This window comes from Myotis myotis, unplaced genomic scaffold (assembly GCF_014108235.1).
Source record: "Myotis myotis isolate mMyoMyo1 unplaced genomic scaffold, mMyoMyo1.p scaffold_m19_p_11, whole genome shotgun sequence".
Classification (NCBI taxonomy): Eukaryota; Metazoa; Chordata; class Mammalia; order Chiroptera; family Vespertilionidae; genus Myotis; species Myotis myotis.
This window is the reverse complement of record NW_023416315.1, coordinates 37157553-37179377: the sequence shown is the minus strand read 5'-3', so window position 1 is coordinate 37179377 and position 21825 is coordinate 37157553. Positions and strand designations below refer to the sequence as shown.

General features: G+C 35.8%; 1 protein-coding gene across 7 annotated transcripts in view; it reads left to right on the top strand.

Moving 5' to 3' along the window:
* The window catches only part of CASD1 (CAS1 domain containing 1), a 44069-nt gene that overhangs the window by 539 nt on the left and 21705 nt on the right, over positions 1-21825 (top strand). For 5 of the 7 annotated variants that reach the window (XM_036328160.1, XM_036328157.1, XM_036328159.1 and 2 more), the window contains exons 2-8: positions 6654-6750; positions 7630-7750; positions 12188-12232; positions 13621-13683; positions 16890-16934; positions 17375-17498; positions 19944-20158. In XM_036328160.1, coding sequence (XP_036184053.1) covers positions 6654-6750; positions 7630-7750; positions 12188-12232; positions 13621-13683; positions 16890-16934; positions 17375-17498; positions 19944-20158 — 710 coding nt within the window. Of the gene's footprint in view, positions 1-6371; positions 6519-6653; positions 6751-7629; positions 7751-8877; positions 8933-12187; positions 12233-13620; positions 13684-16889; positions 16935-17374; positions 17499-19943; positions 20159-21825 lie in introns of those variants that run through there. The other 2 variants (XM_036328156.1, XM_036328158.1) reach the window with 2 other exon arrangements.

Genomic DNA, 21825 nt, shown 5'->3' with positions numbered 1-21825 from the left:
GGTCGCGCGCAGGCGGTCGGGCGGCGGCCTGGGTGTCCGGCCCGGGCTGCGTGGGGGCAGAGGCCGCCTGCCAGGGGCACCGCCGCCCGGAGCGGGGTCGCCGTGTCCCCGGCTTGGGGGTCCGGCTCTGGAGCCTTTTGTTCCCTGCGGCCTCTGCCCCCAGCAGCGGGCTGAGCTGTCGTTGGACGGCGACGGGGGCCGCCCCGTTTCCCTGGGCCCCCGGGGGCGACAGCTGGCCCCGATGCCCGCGGCCAAGTGGAGGCGGCGCCCCTCGGCCTCGGCGACTCGGACACGTCCCGAGGGTTGTGGCTGTGCCTTCTGACCACGTCCCGGCCCCGGGGCACGTGGGCGGAGGGGGGGGGGGTGGCCAGGTGGGCAGGGGGCCCGGGTGCCAGTGGGTGCCAGGGGGGCGACCTTATTGCAGAAGGAATTCCACGAGTCAGGGGATACCCACCTGTCCTTGTTGGTTCGCAGTGTTGTGCCTTTTCTCTCCAAAAATGCCTCGAGGAGAGAGGCTGCCAGGCCGAGGGGCATTCGTAGTGATCGCATCTCTCCTTTTTGGCTCTTGGTATGAGGAAGCCATGATCAGGACGGCCCTCGGTGGCTGTGAGATTAATTGGTCAGGATGTCATGGGTCATGGACAGGTGGGCATTGACCGCTCCTGCCATTGAATTTCACACCCGCTTTGGCCAAACGCCCAGGGAGTGGGGCTCTGGGATCTGAGCGCTTCTCATCCCAGGAAGTCTTTCAAAGTGGAGGACGTTTTGGGCGCATTTTGCTGCTTTGTGTTCTCCAGTGCTTGAGGATTGAGCACAGTAGATTCTAGTACTGTCCTGGATGCAGCGCTTTTTTATGTAAACACACTAGATCGATTTAAAAAGATAAAAGTTTTTGTATCCTGTTGGCCTTTCTCACTCCAGTCTCCCGCAGGTCACAGCCATGTGACCTGGGAGGGCTCGGGCGCATGTGAAATTGCTGTCGCAGGGCACATGCACAACAAAACTAGCAATCTCGATGCATTCATGTGTGGTAATTGGGGAGAAAGTTTTCTAACTACTATTAATCACATGCTGGTTTGGTATAAGATGACTGTAACCGAACTCAGTTCTGTGTAACTTTGGTGCTGTGTTCCTAAAGGTAAAAATAATCTAGTCTTCCCCCTCCCGGCTTTTAATTGTGCTTTTATCTTTTGATAAGCTTGGATACTAATGATTATATTTAGATGATTGCATCCTTTTCAAGGTCTGTCATCAGCAGGGGAAACAGAATGTCAGATGGAATGTATGAGTCAGTGTGGCATCTGGGGCTGTTTGTAAAGCCTCCTCCAGAAGCTCGTCAGCGGCTTCCCTAGGTGCTGCGGTTCCTTGAGTGCGAAGCAGAGCACCTGGTGTGTGTACGCGCCCAAACTGAATGTCAACAACTTGAGCCAGAGACTGTTTGGGAAAGATAACCTCACCAGGAACTTTCTAGCCATCCTTATGCTTTGGCGGTGTAAAACTGAGTCAAATGCAGTTCCCTTTACACAAAGATACGATGCACTTGAATCACAACATGAAAAAGGACCCTATATTAGATATAGAGGTGTAGGCTGTATCTATTAAAATCCCCAATGTGTGGGTATGAGTTTGCCACAGGCAAGGTGGAGTGAATGCAGTAGAATACACATATTCAGTATCTCCTGCTTTATTTGTAAACAGAAATTAAAAGACTTACACACTGCAAGTAAAGCTTGGTAAACACAACGTGCTGTTCCAACAGGTTTTACTCGTTTTAATTCGTTTTGTATTTATAACCGTTCTGTGAGGTAGATACAACTTACCACCTTTGATCCTCCCCTGCCCGATCTGTAACGTTTCTATAATCAGGATGACTTTTAAAATCTTTGATTGCATGTCAAAGTTTAATTGATAAAATTTTACTACTGTTATATAAAATAATAATGTGTCTTATAATCAGTGTTCTTAGATTCTTCGAGTTGCGAGTTCAGGTATTATTTACATATTAAAGATGAGTCAAGAGAGGTGAAGTTGCCTAAGGATGTTTATTCAGTTAGTGACTAAGGTAGGAGTGAGAACCCAGTAAGTCAGCCTCAAGCCATTATGTTATAGTCTGCCTTTCTGCAGCTTCTTACATGGTGCTAATGTATAGAAGATGGAGTTGGAAAGCATTTCCAGAGGGACATGGATGAAACATTTAGAAACATTAAAGCAGCCTCACAGTACCAGCAAGAGTCTTCCTATTCTTGTTCCAGTACAGTGACTTTTTTAAAGTTGCATGTGTAGAACTTCAAATTCTGACCAGCCTACTTTTTATTACCTGTTTTCTTCTTCCTTAACTCCAGGCTCAACAATCTAAACATGCTTGTACCTTTTATTTATCTCACAATAATTTTATTTTCTGTGCCTGCAATGGTCTTTCTCTCCTGCAAAGAGAGTACAGATTTTTCCTTCAAGGCCTGGTTCAGATGTCACCACTGCAGAGGTCAGAATTAGGAGTTCAATGTTTTCACAGCAATTAGTACATACTTACCATGTTGTATTATAATAATTTTTACCTGTCTCTCCCACACAAAACATCCTTGAGCTTCCATGAGTATTTCATTTATCTTTAAATCATCAAAACTTAACACACAGAGCTTAACTTCATAAATAATTAAGAGATAATTAGATTTTTAGAGTTCTTTTTCCTACTGTTTTCCTCCTTGCATTTGGTTCTTCTGCTTTTAATTGAATTTCATGTTCTGATCTCAATTTTAGAAAGTAGGGGTTTTTTTGCATTAATATTATTTCACATAATATAGTAGAATGACATTTTTTTAAATAATTAAACTTTTAACTATTTTTTCAAAATTTTATCAATCTCTAATAATGTGATTACAAATTTAAAATAATATTTCTGTGACAAAAGGCCAGTATCTATTGCCCTAAGAGTAGTTCCAATCTGGATATATTTCAGTTTTTTAATTGATAAAGTTGCTACAAATGCTTTAATTTTGTTGAAATCCGAATTCTTTCTATCAATAGGCGTACTAAATGCAAATGTTAGATAGCACATGTTTTGGAGAAAAGTAAGCTCAAGGCTTCAGAAATCAAAGCAAGAAAAAAGTAGCCCTAGATCTCTTAGCCTTTTCTTTCTTTGACTGCTAGGAAAATCCTGATCTGTATGACACCACTTGTAACGAGGCTCTCCCAGCTTGTCTAAAGAAAAATGTAAATGGTGATTTTTCAGCACAAACTAAAATATAACTTGCTGAATTTTAAGCAAAGTATTACTAACAGATCATACTGTAAACTTTATGATCTGCTGTTTTCATGGTTAGTGGTAAGAAACACAGCTTTGGTAGGGTGACTCGACTAAATGTGCAGTGTGCCAGAGGTATTCTATCCAAAAGAAAGTATCAACTATGCTTTACTTAGCAAAGCAGATGTTTTCTTCAGTAGTTACATATTGTTTTTCAGCTTTTTCAAAACATGTTTATCTTTTTACTTATTTTGCTTGCTTTTAGTGTCTTTCTATTATAGAAAAGTCATGCATAAAAACCTGCAATTTTAGATTGGCAAACCAGAAAGCTTGCTTAAGATAACAGAATGAAGAGTGAGACAACCATTCAAGAAGATAACCTTAGTATTGGAGATACCTGAAGCAGATCATTCTGTCCCTTTAGTTGCTCGGTATTGGGTGTGTGTGTGTGTGTGTGTGTGTGTGTGTGTGTGTGTGTGTGTAGCTTGATTTATCTGAGCATCTTTCATCTCACGGTTGTTGTATTATAAAGTGGTTATCAGAATTATATGAGGCAAATGAAAATAATGACTGGTTTTGTTGTGTTCTTTTGTTTGGGATTTTTCTGAGTAAATTTTGAAAGGAAAATAGGCCACCAACATACACACACACACACACACACACACACATATACATATATACACACAGGAAAAGAACTTTTACAGTATGGAATTTTGTAAAGTTTTCCTTTCTAGATCAGGTTAACTTATTCTGCTGACAAATATAAAAAGCCAATCTCATCTTTTCAGTTGTCTAGTTAGAAGTTCTTTTACTTTTCTAACAATTCTTCATGTTACATTACATTATCTCTATCAATGCAGCTTGTATAGTTTCTGTATTTGACAGGACCTTAACTGATATGCAGAGACTATTAAGTTCAGATACAGGCTTATAAAAAAAAAAACACTTTGCCCGGTAACTGTGCCATGCAAGGGGTCGCAGCGCGGAAGGGCGCTCCGTCTCGGCAGGACCCCCCCCCCCCCCCCGCAAAAAAAAAAAACACCAAAAAAACAAAACACTTTGCATTATAAAATATTTTAAGAAGAATCATCATCAACTAGCATTCATTAGCAAACTAAGAATTTTTTCCCTGCTGGACCAGTGTGGCTCAGTGGTTGAGCACCAACCCATGAACCAAGGAGGTCAGGGTTCAGTTCCCAGTCAGGGCACATGCCCAGGTTGCTGGCTCCATCCCCAATAGAGGGCATGCAGGAGGCGGCCAATCAATGATTCTCTCATCATTGATGTTTCTATCTCTTTCTCCCTCTCCCTTCCTCTCTGAAATCAGTAAAAAGATATTTTTTAAAAAAGAAAGAACTTCTTCCCTGGAAAGACCAGTAGTCTCAAAATTCTGAGTTTACAGTGCTTTTTAGTTAGTGACAACTTCAAATTTGTTTTTCTGTGGAGCTTTTTTGATATGGGTTCATCAAATTAGAGCCATTGTTTCCTATTAACTGAACTACTGACAAAGAATGTGTGGGTAGTAGTTTTGAAGAGGAAACCAAGAACTTCACATTTTTAAACACAATTTCTGGTATAGGAAGAGACTGGTTATGGTACATCTATCTTCAGAAAATCATATTGATGGTTAACAAATAATTCCACACAGTGAATACTGATCAAGGTGTATTTCTGTTTAGGTTTCTATTAAAAAACAAAAATCAAATAACTTTATAAAAAGGAGGAAGAAAAACTCCACAGAATTAATACCTAGTTATTTGTAACTTATAATTTTCTAAGAAATTAAATGTGTTGCTAACTTTTTACTTGGTTTAATAGATGTATTTGAAGAGGTAGAAATGCTATAAATATGGAATTTTCATCCTAATTTTAAACATTTACTATGATTTTGCTGTATGGCCATTATAAAAGATTGCTGTTTTTAGGAAAATAATTATGTGTTCCTAAAGTCCTTTCTTTACTCCTGGATTATTTATATAGCTTAATTTTGTTTTTTGGAAGTAGAACTCGTTTTTAATAATTGGAAAGAATTAAGAACTGACTATAGTTCCCTTAAAGAGGTGTTATTTAAAAAAGCGGTGCCTTTGAAATACAGAAAACCTACACAGACTACATATATAATTGCAAAATTTTAATAATTGATATTCTGCTTTCCTTATCCAGTGTTCCACTGACACAGTATTTTCACTTTTCCTTCCTGTTCTATTTTAAAATTTATGACACTGAAGTAACAACACTTTCATTATTTACATATACCTATCTTGCATTTGTATTTCCTTTTATCTACATGTTGGCCAGATAAATAGGTAACTGGGTTGAGAGAGAAAAAAGATGTGTTCTATTTAAATATCTTTGGGTCTTCCCTATCTCCAGTCTGAATGGTTCAGTACAATTCTTGTTCTGTAATATTCCTCTTATCAGATGCCTTGTCCTGAACTTAGCTATTTGTAAAACAAATAGTGTGCTGTTGACTATTAATAAAGAACTCAAAACTAAATTAAATAATACATATATTTTATTATAACCCCACAGTTAATCTAAACATCTCATTTTTCCCTCATCCATTTGACATATTTGAACTTTTTAAATGCCTCCAACCCCCTTATTAACTCCTTCACTCATTTAAATTAATGTACAGTAAAATGGCCAAAGGAAGAAGAGTGACCACCTGTCCCAGTTTACATAGGACTGGAGGATTTCCCAGTTGTGGAACTTTCTGTGTAAAACTCACAGTCTCAACCCTACTGGGGAGGAATTGGTTGGTCATCCTAAAGGAAGGCAAGAGATATTAAGAGAAGTAGAGAGGCTGAATGTTAATAACAGTTAAAACTGCAATGTGTTGCTGATACTGATGTGGCTAGTTTTAAATCTTATCTTTGTACGACTATAAAAGTTTTAGTAAGTTTTTTAAGAGGTTCCTGAATAAGTCTCTTTCTCTGTTCACACGTTTACAGAATAGGGGTAGCATACTCACAGGGAAGTTGTGGAAATCAGAGTAGATTTATAACATTTCTCGAGATTAACTAGGTTTCCAAATATGCTAATGCACTATGTATTATAGTAGTCAAGTAGTAGAAAGTCCTTTCTAAAGTCTTCTCTTTTATTTCTTAAACTTTTCTTTCCCTATTAGAAGTAGGAGTGATAAACAGATACAAAGGCTGGTTTGTGACTGAGATGATGTCCCCACAAAGAAAACCTGAAGCGGAAGGAACTGCCAAAGCAGTGAATGTAGCATTTAGGAGTTAGGGAGTCTCAATATTTATTATGTTTCTTGTGGGTGAGTAATATGCACTTAGAATGTATGGCGAGGCATAAAGACTTGTATTTTCTCATCTCAAAAGAGCTTACATGGGGTCAGATAACCAACATATAAAAATTTAACTATTGTTTCCAATACTGTTGTGTTTCATAGGCAATGATTCATGTGAGTACCTTCTTTCAAGTGGCAGATTTCTTGGAGAGAAAGTTTGGCAGCCTCACAGCTGTATGATGCATAAATACAAATACAAGTAAGATTTCTCCATTTTGTTGTTTGTTTTTCCTATGATGGGTTGTAATATTTTATGGACAAGGGTTGGTGAAACAAAGAAAGTACTATATGGTACTTCTATATCTGATGGTAAGAATTGCTGAAGGAGGGTAGGAGTAGCAGTGAGTCCAAATGAAGATTCCTCCCCAAGAGAGAGCTTTGGCCAAGCTGCTTTATCTCAGGTAAGATAAGCAGGCCCAAGGCAATAGCCCTGGAGAAAAGGACTTTTGCTTTGGAAGTTGGATAGCTACCACATAGACTTATCCTATAAAATAAAAACTTAATATGCAAATCGACTGAACAGCAGAACGACTGGTTGCTATGACATGCACTGACCACCGAGGGGCAGACACTCAATGCAGGAGCTGCCCGCAGGCCCCAGGCCAGCCAAGACCGGTGCCAGCAGGAGGTCCCCCCATTTGCCCTGCTGGTCACCCTGCAGAGGGACGGGGCAGTGGCAGGGGGCAGGGACAGCAAGTGTGTGGCTCCAGGCCAGCCAAAGTGGGTGCCAGCCCCACAAATCACCCCACAGATTTTGCCCTGATCGCCGGTCAGGCCTAGGGAACCTACCCTTGCACGAATTTCATGCGCCGGGCCTCTAGTTCTGAAATAATGGATATAAAACTCTTAATACGGTTAGAGTTCATCTTAAACACTTAATAAATTGGGGCTGTTATTATTGAGAGTTAGTTGATCATACAGGAACTGGTAGTTAAACAAACATGGCCACCTATTTTAAAAGCAAAGTAGTAATTATATGTATAACAATCCTGTACTACTTTCTTCACAAACTATGTGCTTTGAAGTGCCAATATGCTGATTTTATTTATTTTAATTAATGTTTCTTTGTTGATTTCAGTGAAGCAAAGAACTGCCTTGTAGATAAACATATTGCATTTGTTGGAGATTCCAGAATTCGTCAATTGTTTTATTCATTTGTAAAAATAATTAATCCTCAGTTCAAAGAAGAAGGCAATAAGGTAAAAATTGTCTGTTCTCTTCATTAGGGTATTGTGTTAGAAGTTAACCAACTGAATAGTTTTAGGAAGAATGTGCCTCTCCACATTAATGCAAGGAACTATAAAAGCTTTACTTTGGTTTTGGAAAGGTAAAGGAAAAAGAAACGATGATTTGCTATAATGGGCAGCATAAGAAAAAGAAGTGGTGGGTATTGGCAAACCTTTCATTAACTTAAATTTTTAGTTTTCAGAAATAAATTCTTTCCATGGAAAAAAATTTTCAAAATTTCTTAGGAGGAAAACAGAGAATATCCTAATTCTCCTTTTAATATTTGCCATATTTCTTTCCGTCTCTTTAAAAAAAAAAACACACACACATCTTTATTGTTGAAAGTATTACATATGTCCTCCTTTGTTCACCATTGACTCCTTCTAACCCTCACAGCCCCCCATCCAGGCCTTCACCACACTGTTGTCTGTGTCCATGGGTTATGCATATAATGCATACAAGTTCTTTGGTTGATCACATCCCACCCACCCCCACATTCCCTCTGAGATTCAGTCTCTTTTTTAAAACATAATTGTAATCTAGCATGTACAGTTTTATGTCTCACTTCTTTCCCCACCACTTGTCATAATTCTCCATATTATTATATAATCAATATAAGTATCTTCATAGTGTGAACAAATTATTGAGTGGATATAATGCATATTTATATAATCCTCCCTTTTCTTAACTTTTTTGTAATTTTTTATTTTGCAATTTTAAAAAAGGACATTTTAAATTAAATCTTTATTAAAACTTTGCCTTTTAATTTATTTCCTTAGGATAGGATCTCTGTCATGCAAATATTAGGTTAAAGAATATCAATACTTTAAAAATTATTGATTATATTGTTAAACTCTTTCAGTTTATACCTTAAGCAATATATAATTAAAACAACAATGTAACAACAAATTCATGATCTTTATATTAAAAAAGTCTTATTTTTAAAATAGAATATGTAGGCATTCTTCTAGGAGAATATGTATGTGTGTGTCTCTGAAAACTAACAAGTATGAACATCTCTCTTTATGTTTGTTAATAATTAATTAGTTAATTTTTTGTTAACTATCTCATCATGTTATTTTTTTTATCCATTTTTAAGTGATCCAAGGTTCTAATCTCTGTCTTCAACTGCATATGATTGGGAGTGGGGAATGGTAAGGAGAGAAAAGTGAAGTACAAGAAAGTTCAGAATTATAGGGGAAATATCTTATGAATTTATGATGAAAATCTGCCTGTATACATCAACTTGCCCTGTGTAAAGGAGTTGAAAAATTAGGGACTTCACAAGTAGCTAGACATATAGTGATGATGGTAGTGGATACTAAATTTTAGGAACAATTTCTTATGTGAAGAATCCTTAGGCTATTAGAGGTTTTGTCCACCAAAAAAGACTAGTAGAGATTTTAAAGCTGAATAATAGAAAATCATAAAGTCAACTTTTCATTTTATTTGGTATCTATAAATGTAGCCTCCTTTTGTGTTTATGCACACAAAATTATACAGAAGAATTGGAACTATTTAATGACATGAGATTATCACAGTTTAAACTTAAACACTTTGGTAAACTTATAAAAAGTAGAGAGATTTCGCTTGACCAATTGAGGGCCGACCCAAGAACCAGGAGATCAGGGTTCGAGTTCCTGGTCAGGGTTACTAGCTCAGTCCCCAGTAGGGGGCTTGCAGGAGGCAACTAATCGATGATTCTCTCTCATCATTGATGTTTCTATCTCTTTCTCCCTTGCTCTCTGAAATCAATAAAAAAATATTTTTTAAAAGTAGAGAGATTTCTGATTTTGGAGAAACAGTTTTAATATTTCTAGGCTTAGTATATTGTGACTTTCTGAAAACTGGAATAATGGATTTGGCAACAGTTAATTGAAAAACGCTCTAATGGTTTAGTTGGTGACCGCTGCTCCAAAGGTTTCCTTAAACCAGCGGTCGCCAACCTTTCTGATGTCAAGGACCACCAGTGGTCTGCAGACCACCAGTTGGCAACCGCTAGATAGCCAAAAGTAGGTACAATATGGTACATTTCTTCTGAGCCCTAGTTATAACACCTAGGTTTCCAATTTTTATTTTCTAAGGCACATTGTTATCTCACAATTCTCAAGCAAGATATATTTAAATTTATATGCATTAAAAAAAAGACAGTTGTCACAGTCTTAAAGAGGCAGCTATTAAGAAACTATTTAGTTCAAACTGCTAGTGGAGTATTTGCCAAATTGCGTTTCACTTAGTTCTCTGGTCTCTGAACAACTTGAAGACAGAGATCATTATTTTTTAAAGTTCTTGTGCCTAGCACATCCTGGCATATTATGAAAGCTGATTATCATCATCATTATTTTAGCTTTGGTATGGGTTTGGGTAGAGTAGGAGTGTTGAAGATAATTCTTTGAATATGTTTCTTTTCTGTGTTGAGAAAAATAATTTTTTTAAAAGAAACTTTAGAGCAGGACTTTTATCAAATTATATTTTGTGGAAGATTAATTCTTTAAGGTGCTCCGGTCAAATAAGTTTGGACAGAGCTGGGTATCATATCCCCCTCTTAGATGGTTTTAATTTAGGTGAGGACATTAAAAGCTTGAGAAGTCTTACAGTAAAGAAAACTGTTTGCATTCCTTCCAGCTGGAAGCTAGGTACTGGGGGCCCCTTCTACCTCAAACCAACTAAATCCTAGATTTAAAAAAAAACCCACTGGTGTTGTATTTCTAGATTTGAAGAAATGGAAGACACTCCCCAAAAAGGAACACCTATGAGGCAAAACCAGAGATGGGAACAATAACAGTAGGCACTCACAATAGAGACTTGGATTGCCCTGAAGACAGATACCAGTAGCTGCAATGCCCAGTATGCAGAACACTAAGCTTTGGGCCAGCATATTTCTCAGTATTAATATTGGAAGCCAGAGAACAGTGGAATAATAGCTTTAATATTCTGAGAGAAAATAAGTTTCAATGTAGAATTGTATACCTACCATACAGATTTATCTGTTGTTGAAATATAGGACATTATCAGATACATAAAAACTGTGAGGGTTTGTCTAAAAATTTTCTAAAGGATAAACTTGCGGGAGGATGGAAATATTTCTTTTTTTAATGATGTGAAATATAAGAAACAGTACTTAAAGAAAAATTAAACATGCGTGTAAGCTTACTCAAGTAGTGCCTGTATAAAATAATGTCTATAAAAAGAAGGTACTAAAGAATTGGCCAATAATCGCTTATAAGCCAGAGGGAGAATATCACAAGCAAAATATTCTAATGTCCTCTTTACTCTTTAAGTTATTATCTTATGGTAGAACTTAACTTAAAGATAAATAGTAAAACTTTAAGAGCAAAGATTAAAGGGATAGAATTAGGATGTATAAATTCCAAACCAGCAGAAGAAAAACTAAACAAAACCAAACTTATCTAATGTGCCAGATGTGTTTTATACACACAGTGGGGCCTTGACTTACGAGTTTAATTCGTTCCGAGACCAAGCTCGTTAAGGAGCTCATTAAGGAGCTCATTAACTCAAATTACTCTATCAACTCAATGCAAAAAATCGGCAGAGAGACAGCTGGTATCTCAAAAAACTCGTTAGTCGGGACACTCTAAGTAAAGGCCCCACTGTATATACATATATAATTGTACATGTACATAGATATACAAAATATTTAGATGTACATGCAAAAGTTTGTGTTTATATAATATGTATATGAAAAATCTATGTGAAGAAGCTGTAAATTTTATATCAACTTGTCAGGAATATAGAGTTCAAAAACATTATTTAAAATATATTACATGCACTATTAGACTGGTAGAATAATCATTTACATAAAGCATTGAAAAATTATTTTGTATTTTCATAGTGGATGAATCTTCTTAATTTCTTAAATGAAAATTATAACTACATGCTCTATTTAGCTGAAGGACTTTCTAAGAACTCACTTAAGAATAGAAATACAGTGTCCTGGCAGGCGTGGCTGAGTTGTGTGGGTGTCTTCCATGTACTAAGAGGTCGCTGGTTGGATTCCTGGTCAGGGCACATGCCCAGGTTTCAGGCTCCCTATATGCACAACTCCCCTCACTACCAGCCTGTCTCTGGCATAGATAGTACTAGGACTAAACTGGAATCATGGCAAGCTTGGCAAAAGATAATGTATATAAGCATGTTCATGTATATGTTGCTTGTTTGTAGTTAAGTTTTATCTTTGAACTACATCTTTGATGTGGGAAATCACATATAAACAATTTAGCTAGTGTCACTTACTTTTTTGGTATTCTATGAGATCTTTTCCCCTTGAGGTTGAATATAGAGAATTGAGATGTGATGCATAAGTAAATCAACAAAAACAGCTGAAAGGAGAATTATTTACATAAAATTTCTACATTAGTATTGCTTTGTTGTCTCCTTTTTTATGGCAGCATGAAAACATTCCTTTTGAAGACAAGATTGCATCAGTTAAAGTGGTAAGTTCATATAAGGTAAATGTTACAATGTCAAAACTGTATTCATTGGTTAATTTATTTACAGCAGCTAATACTTTGTACATACTATTTTAGTCTATTGAGAGTAGATAACATAATTGAGTAAATGTTTATGTGTACTGTTTGTGTAATAAAATAGAAATTTTGTTCTTTCAGATTTTTATCCAGAAAAAAAAATAATCTTATACATTAATTTGAAATCAGTATGTGTTCAAGATTAATGTCCATCAAAGAATATATGTGGATTTTCTGAATCCAGTCACAGTGACTCCTAGATATTGAGAATATAATGAGGATCAAGAAAACAATATCCTAGGACCTAGACCAGTGGGACTTGCAAATCATTATAGTTCTTTACATACAAATAAATGTGGGATAAGGATGTCAAAAAGGAAAAAGTGGGACATTAGTAATGTACAGAGCAAGAAGTTAAAAGTAGTTTTTCTTTTTGAGGCAGTGATGTTTTAACTGAGGCCTCAAAGATTAGTAAGAGCGTGTGAATGAAGCTCAGTGGAAGAGTTTATGCACCTTTTAGGCAGAAGGAACTGTATGTGCAAAGGCCTGGAGAAAGTGAGCACAGAGAGCATTCCAGGAGCTGAATGAGAACTGAAAGGGTATGTAGAACCAGGGGGAAGGTAGCAAGAGAAAAGGCACAATGTCTAGGCAGAGGCCAGATTTTGTACTTTCTTACCTTCTTTAAGGACTTAAATTTATTTTGAAGCCAGTTGAAATTCCTGGAATATTTAAGCAGGAATGGGGCAAGATCACATTTTAAATTTTCAAAAGATTACTCTCACTAAAATGTGGAAAATAGTTCAGAGAAAAGCAACAGTGAATACAGGGAAATCTGTGTAAAACTCTTGCCAGATTGATATGGGAGATGAAGATGTCATAGACAAGGTGGTGTTTTTGGTTTTTGGGTTTTTTTGTAGCTGGAGATAGATTTAATAAGGAAATGAATTACATGTGTTGTACATATCTTGTAAATAAAGCTCATTTGGCTTTAGTTTTTGAGCTTTGTCTTACGATACATTTATTTTAAGAAGTTTTTAGTAATTTTTTTTCTATTACAGTTTACTGTCAAGATTATTTTGTGTTGGTTTCAGGTATACAACATAGTGGTTAGATAGTCATATACTTTACATTGTGTTCTCCCAATATTCCCAATACCCACCTAGCACTATACATAATTATTACAAGATTGTTGCCTATGTTCATATGGTGTATTTATATCCATAACTATTGGGTACTTCTTAAACCAACAAGGTGGTGTTTTACTTTTAAATACCTTGTAAGAGATATGTTAATCCTTATTTTGAATGGTGGCTATAACATTTCTTTAACTTTCTCTTTTCTTACATTTCTCTTAGGATTTTCTGTGGCATCCAGAAGTTAATGGTTCTATGAAACAGTGTATCAAAGTGTGGGCTGAGGTCTGTATTTAAAAATGTAGCTCTTTCTAGTTTTGAACAACAAAATTTTATTTTTTAAAGAATAGTTTATTGATTTTTAGAGAGAAAGGAGAGAAAGAGAAGCATGGATGTGAGAGCTCAACATCAGTCAGCTTGCACAACCAAATTTTTAAAGTTCATGAGCATCCATTGTTTTCTCCCCTTACTCAGCTGTCCCACTCTCCTATACTTTATACAACCTTGTTGATAGCAACTAAGCTGTGCTGGATTGCTTCTCTTACTTAACTGAGAAAAAAAAGTATTTTGATGTAGTATCTCTTCTATCACCATTCTAACCCTAAGGCGGTAACTGCTGTAGCTCAGTTATTTCAAATCTAGGTAATCTTTCTATCACAATGCACATCCCTTTGAGCGCTTTCCACTTTTTCCTTTAAACTCATGCCCAAATATGTCAATAGCCTGTTTTCTTCCCTTTTATCATTACATTTGTGACCCAAAAGTCAAGCCTGGTATACTTTGGCTCATTATGTTCAGAGGTGAATTAGATGTAAAGGCAGGCATGAAAATATAGTGGGGTAGCAGTGGGAAATTAGACTAAATTGTGAAGAAACCAGCAATTTAAATTGAATTCTATAGGTGAATGGTAGTCATTAAGAAGTCTGAGCTATTTAGATCGATTTGGGGAGTTTCACTATGGAGTGAGGTGGTATTTGGGAATCTTGCATGATACCACTACACCAGCGGCACCACTATGGAGTGAGGTGGTATTTGAAGCTACTTGAATGGAAGAAATTGAATAGGCAGAGAACTTAGAAATTAACGAAGAGAGTTTAAGAACAACTGTACAAAAGATTCTGAGAAGGGGGAGTGAAAGGGGTAAGAGGAAAAGCAGGAGAAGAATAACTGTCATGTAACACAGGAAAGAGTTTTAAGAAGTGGATGGTCAGTGCTGTCACTTTAGGACTTGGCAATCCAGAGTTCATTAATGGGCTCTTAGGGCAGTTTTAATGGATGGTGAAGCCCCAAATCAAAACATGATAAATTGAGGCATAAATGAGAGAGAAAGAAATCGGCATAGTGAAGGCATAATGCTCTTTCAAGTAATCTGTTGGTTAAGGGTGTGAGGGGGAAGAATTTGAGAATGAGATATGGTTGGAGGAAAAATCTTTTCTGAGAATGATAATTTAGAGATTGAGAGAAGGCAGAAGAGTGGAGAAAGGGATGAAACTTAAAACAGGAGAGTTAAAGGAAGTAATACATGGATACAGTTCCAGAAGTAAAAAGGAAAGGGATAGAGACAAGGTAAAGGTTAGCCATTAGAAAGAATTGGGCAGATTTTCTTTACTCTCTTGTCAGAGGAAGATAGGCCTGGTGAGTATATGGATGAAATTGTAAAAATGGAGAAAGGCAAGAACATGCAGCTAGATGAAGTCTATTTTCTCTTCAAAATTTGAGAATTAGACTTTATTTGGAAAGTGAAGAGGATGATAAGAGGGACCTGTATAAGGCAAGTAAGATTTGGGATTACCACAGTGAACAATGAGAAAAGGAGCCACCTAGGGATGAGGGAAAAGTTTCAGTAAAACAACATGGTAAAATGAAGCACTATGTTCTTTTCTCTAAGTTAGCACAGTTTAATATAGATTCTTGCCACCAGTCAGATAGGCTGGAAGACATTATACATATCTTGTAAAACAAAGGTACTTACTCAGAAAGGTTGGTTAAGAGTGCTAGACTGGAAACAGAAATATCTCTGAAGGGAAATAGGTTAATTTTGTTATTTTTCTCTGCTTTCATAGTTTTCTATGAAAGTATGTATTATCTTTATAATGAGACACTAACTCATTTTTATATTTGGGTCAGATGTGTTTCTAATTTCTTATTTTTAATTGTTTCTTGTGCACATGGTTGTAATATCAAGTCTTTTATGTTTTGGGAAGTGCATTGAACTCAGGAGTCAAAAGACTTAAGTTCTGGCTTTGTCTTGCCAAGCTTCAGCAATACCCTATAAACCTTTCTGAGTCAGTACCCTTGTTTTATAAGATCTGTATAATATATTCCTGCATTATCTCACAGGTAGCAAGAATCTATATTAAAAAGAACTAATTTAAGAGAAAGTACTACATAATTGGTAGTTTATTAAGAGTACAATTTGCATTTGGTAAAGATATCTACCCAATTTCTTCCCCCCCCCCCACATTGTGGTCTATAATAATTATCAGTTTATTTTGTTAAATATTATTGGATTTGGCTTTCCCAAAATATTGATTCTTTAGGACACTGATCTTATTTTATTTAAGATTTAAACTGTATTTCATGAATATTTTTTAATTGACTGACATAATATACTAGAGCTTTACTCTTGAGCAATTTACTCACTATTCAGAATAATATTAGACCATATCAGATACCAGTAGCATTTTTTGTTTTTTTGTAAGGAACACCAAAGAATTATCCATAAAAGCCTCATGCCATCCTATATAAAAGGCATTGGTTATCCATCCTATATAGTAAAACTCTAATATGCAAATTGACCAAACTGCAGGATGACCTGTGGAATGACTGGTCGCTATAACGTGCACTGACCACCAGGGGGGCAGATGCTGAACACAGGAGCTGCCCCCTGGTGGTCAGTGCACTCCCACAGGGGGAGTGCCATTCAGCCAAAAGCCAGGCTCATGGCTGGTGAGCACAGCAGCAGTGATGGGAGCCTCCGCTGCTGGCATGCAGTAAGGAGCGAGGGGTCCTGGACTGTGAGAGGGCGCAGGCTGGCCTGAGGGACACACACACACACACACACACTGCACGAATTTTGTGCACTGGGCCTCTAGTCTTGTTATAACAAGAATTCAATAAGAAACTCTAGAGCCGAAACCGGTTTGGCTCAGTGGATAGAGCGTCGGCCTGCAGACTGAAAGGTCCCAGGTTCGATTCCGGTCAAGGGCATGTACCTGGGTTGCGGACACATCCCCAGTAGGAGATGTGCAGGAGGCAGCTGATCGATGTTTCTCTCTCATCGATGTTTCTAACTCTCTATCTCTCTCCCTTCCTCTCTGTAAAAAATCAATAAAATATATTTAAAAAAAAAAAAAAAAAACTCTAGAAAATTAAAATGCATTTAGAAGAAAGAATTTCTTAAATTTAAGGAAAAGAATTAAGTGATGTTAGTTGTATTAATTCTCTGAACTAACTATAACACTATTATAAAGATTTTTTTCTTTCTGTAGGATTCTGTTGCAAAGCCCCATGTGATTGTAGCAGGAGCTGCCACAGTAAGTTATTATCTATGTTCTTATATAATGGTTTTCATTTCGTACTTAAGAACATACTAAGAAAAAGTTAACTTCTTTTAAATAAAATTCTTGATTGTACTTAAATTTTAATTCCTATTTCTAGTCTAATTAATGAGACTGATGAATTTTAATGAAAAGATATGGATGAACTTAGAAAATTTAGTGTTAAATGTCAATACTATTTTATATCTAAAAAGATATTCTTCTTGAATGTAATACATTGAAAGTCTAATTTTATGTCTGCTTTTTCTAACTGCCTTCATATATTTCATGAAATAATGTGACCATAATTTATTCTGATATTGAATAAAAATGAAAATTATCTTAAAATAATAACCTTTGTTACAATAGAGTAATTATATACTTTAATTTTTCAGTGATAAGTAATGAATTAATGCTTAATTTTTACTTCATTTTAGTGGTCTATCAAGATTCACAATGGCAGCAATGAAGCACTGTCTCAATATAAAATGAACATTACCTCCATAGCACCACTTCTAGAAAAATTGGCAAAGACTAGTGATGTTTATTGGGTCTTACAAGGTAAGGGATGAGTAATGAAAAAATGTCATTTTGTATATATTTTGAGTCATGGGTTTTTATTATCTCCTATTTCAAGAAGCAAAATTATTGCTTTATGGGAATAAAGTTTGAAATAAGATTTGCAAAATTAGAATAAATTTGAGTTATTTGCTTTCCTCTTTTGAACTTAAGGAACAGACTAATAAATATAAGTAAAAAAATAAATAATAAATAAAATACTCTCCAAGGAGCCACAGCAGGCAGAATGGCTGTGAATATAACAAAAAGAATACATTCTAAAGGCAAATGAGAAGTTTACCTCTGATTTTTTACTTCTTACAAAGTATAATTATTGTGATTGGGAAATATAAGAAAAAATGTACTAAGTCTGTTTCATAATATTGAGTCATTGTACGTAAATACTCTTTGGAATTGACAGAATATATTTAAATTCATACCATCTAGGTTATGCTTGGTAATGAAATTCTTTAAGAGAAAATTGACATTAGATCAACTCATTTCAGGAGTTTATTGAATGTCCATTATTTAATGCCTAGCACAATATGAAATGCCTTGGGTTTTTTAGCAATTCAAGTTGTTTGTCAGAAACTCTTATGATTATTTCCAAGTTGAATGTCAAGCTGAGAAGAATAAAAGGGCTGGTGATAATTTGTTTTACAATCTCTATTTACAGCCTCATTGTTAACCTTTCTCTCACCAAAATGAGAAAAAAAGTTAAATTTAAATTATTTATGAGAACTTGATCTTCAATAATATAACCTCTTAATTGTGTGAACAAAATTTACAAATTAAGCAGTGACAGAAGAAATAAAAGACTGTCTGCTATTCTTCATTAGGCAGTTTTCTACAACCCAGTTTTAAATTCCCATTACCCAATATAACCCAGTATTCCAAAACTTTAAACTCCTAAGACATGCCAGAACATAAAATGAGGAAGATATTGACTGATTAATTTAAAAATTGAATGTAAGATAAGTCTATTGCAAATCTTGGCCAACTTTACTTTAAAATAAATTACTAGATGCCTGGAATCCTCTGAACTTTAACAACAAAACATGAAATACAATCAGCTAACTTGCATGATCACAATTTCTACAAGATTTTTTTAATGTGTTTTTTTCTTTTTTATTGAATTTATTGGGGTGACACTGGTTAACAAAATTATATAGATTTCAGGTGTACAATTCTACAGCACATGATCTGTACACTGTATTGTATGTTCATCATCCCCAGTCAAGTCTCCTCCATCACCATTTATTTATCCCCCCAATATTCTCTTCTCTCCCCACTACTCTTTCCCCCAGCATTCACCATACTGTTATCCGTGTCCATGAGTTTTTCTTTTTCTTTTTTGCTCAATCCTTCCAGCCCCCAGCAGCTTCCTCCCTGACAGCTGTCAGCCTGCTTTCTATGAGTCTCTCTGTCTTGCTTGTTAGTTCATTTTGTTCATTAGATTCCACTTATGAGTGAAATCATATGGTACTTGTCTTTCTCTAACTGGCTTATTTCACTTAGCATAATGCTCTCCAGTTCCATCCATGTTGTTGCAAAGGGTAAGATTTCCTTCTTTTTTACAGCCAAGTAATATTCCGTTGTGTAAATGTACCACAGCTTTTTTATCTACTCATCTACTGGATGGACAATTGGGCTGCTTCCAAATCTTGGCTATTGTAAACAACGCTGCTATGAACATATGGGTGCATATATTTTTTCGAATTAATGTCTCGGGTTTATTCAGATAAATTCCCAGAAGTAGAACCACTGGGTCATAAGGCAGTTCCATTTTTAAGTTTTTCAGGTAACTTTATACTGCTTTCCACAGTGGCTGCACCAATCTGCATTCCCACCAACACTGCAGCAGGGTTCCCTTTCTCTACAACCTTGCCAGCAGTTATTGTTTGTTGATTTATTGATAGCCATTCTGACTGGTGTGAGGTGACATTTCATTTCGGTTTTAATTTGCATTTCTCTGACGATTAGTGATGTTGAGCATCTTTTCATATGTCTACTAGCCAATGTATGTCTTCTGGAGAAGTGTCTATTCGTGTCCTCTGCCCATTTTTAGTTGTATTGTTTATTTGTGTGGTGTTGAATTTAAGTTCTTTATAAATTTTGGATATTAACCCCTTATCTCTTATATCATTGCGAATATGTTCTCCCATGCAGTGTTTTGTCTTTTCATTTTGATAATGGTTTCCTTTGCTGTGCAAAAACTTTTTAGTTTGATGTAGTCCCATGTGTTTATTTTTTCTTTTGTTTCCCTTCTCCAAGGTGATATATCAGAAAAAAAAATATTGCTATGAGAAATGTTTATCATTTAAGTATTTGATCCATTTTGAGTTTATTCTGTGTATGGTATAAGAAGTTGGTCTAATTTCATTTATTTGCACATATCTGTCCAGTATTTCCAACATTTGTGTTTTTAATACTGTGTTTCATGTGCAGATCCTGTTTATGAAGATCTATTAAGTGAAAATAGGAAAATGATCACTAATGAGAAGATAGATGCTTACAATGAAGCTGCAGTCAGTGTTTTGAATAGTAGCACCAGAAATTCTAAATCACATGTTAAGATGTTCAGTGTTTCCAAATTAATTGCTCAAGAAACTATCATGGAATCTTTGGATGGCTTACATCTTCCAGAATCAAGCAGAGAAACTGTAAGAATTCTTGTATCCATCAGTAAATAGAGACTATAATATCTAATTGTATAGTAACTGTATGTTACTATAAATGGTAATAAATAATTTTATTGCAGTCTTAATTACTTGTAGTTATTCTGCCTAAACATACATCTAGAAATAATTTTGATTTCATCACCTAGCTGTGTATAAAATGAGAGTTTTTGGGTACTCTGAAAGGGAAAGAAGCTACGGAAAGGAGGAAATGAGACTTCATTTATTAAGTGCTAGTCACTCTTACTATACTTTGTCTAATCAAGAAGCTTATAAGTTTTAGAATACTCATGTTTGAAAACTACAGCTTAATGGTCCTGCCTTAAACTAACAAGATTAAGCCTCTATGAAAAGTACATGTTTTAATATGTAGAATAGTTTTTATTTATTTCCTTATAAATAAATCAGATTTCCTTTGATGCCCAAAACACTATTCAGTGTACATAGTAAACACTGAAAAAAATCCAGATTGACAAATGTAATGGGTTGTTAAGTTCAATATGAAAGAGAACTGATAATTATGAATTTTCATAATTAGTACAACAGATATTATTTAGTTATTGTTTTCTTTTTATAAAGCAGTGATGCTTAACCTTTTTGAGGATCACATAACCCCTTTTGAGTGTTCAGTAAAAATCAATGGTTACATTCCTCTCCTGCAGAAAAATGCATGTTTGTATATATACACACATGATTCTCCATATACTTTAAGGGGCTTTTGAACCGCCTAGAACTGGTTAAGAACTTCGGGATGGAGTTTGTAGGCTAGTATCTGCAAGAGTACCAGGCACAGAACCCAGGGCTAAAAGGGTGATATTTCCTATGTAGTTGAGTACTTTGAATGCTTAGGCTTAAATAATATAATCATCTGAGAGTTCCAATTATGCCTAAACTATAACGTTTTTTAAAAACTATATTTGACTGAACCTTCAACTAGACAGGATCTTGATAGCTTGCCTAGAATATTTTTATTATAACGAAACCATGTTCAAGATGCCACATTTTATTTAACATTAGAAATCTTAAAACTGTAGAATCCTAAGTGGCCCATAAACTGTAAACCAAATGAAAGGCATATTACAAATATTGTTTGCTAAGAATTATTTTTGTGACAGTTATTTTACATCCTTTTTTTTTATTTGCATCTAAAAACTGGAACTCTATATTAAGTGTCCTGGTATCTTCTATATTGAAAGGCTGATAATTAAAATTATTTGATTGTTTACTAATTAGTCATTATTTTTTTTAATCTTTATTGTTGGAAGTATTACATATGTCCCCCTTTCCTCCCCCCGCCCCCCCCGCCCCATTGCCCCTTCTAGCCCACCCCAGGCCTTCAACACACTATTGTAAAAGCCACAACCCATTAGCAGTCATGAAATTAGTTTTTTGTGTTTTTTGTTTTGTTGTTTTTTTTTCATAAGAAAAAATAATACAAAAATGTAAGAGTGCATTATAAGTAGTAAGGGTAGGTATTGTTTCTGTATATGTGTCTGGATCACATTATAAAATGAATTTTTCATTACAGACCATAGCCCCAGAAGTTTGAAAAGCCCTGTACTAGCTATTACAGATTGAAGGAATAGCATTATTTGCATGAGTGGTTGGGAAATGGTAGTAAAAAGTACAAAAGCATTTTTGGTTTCAGTGCT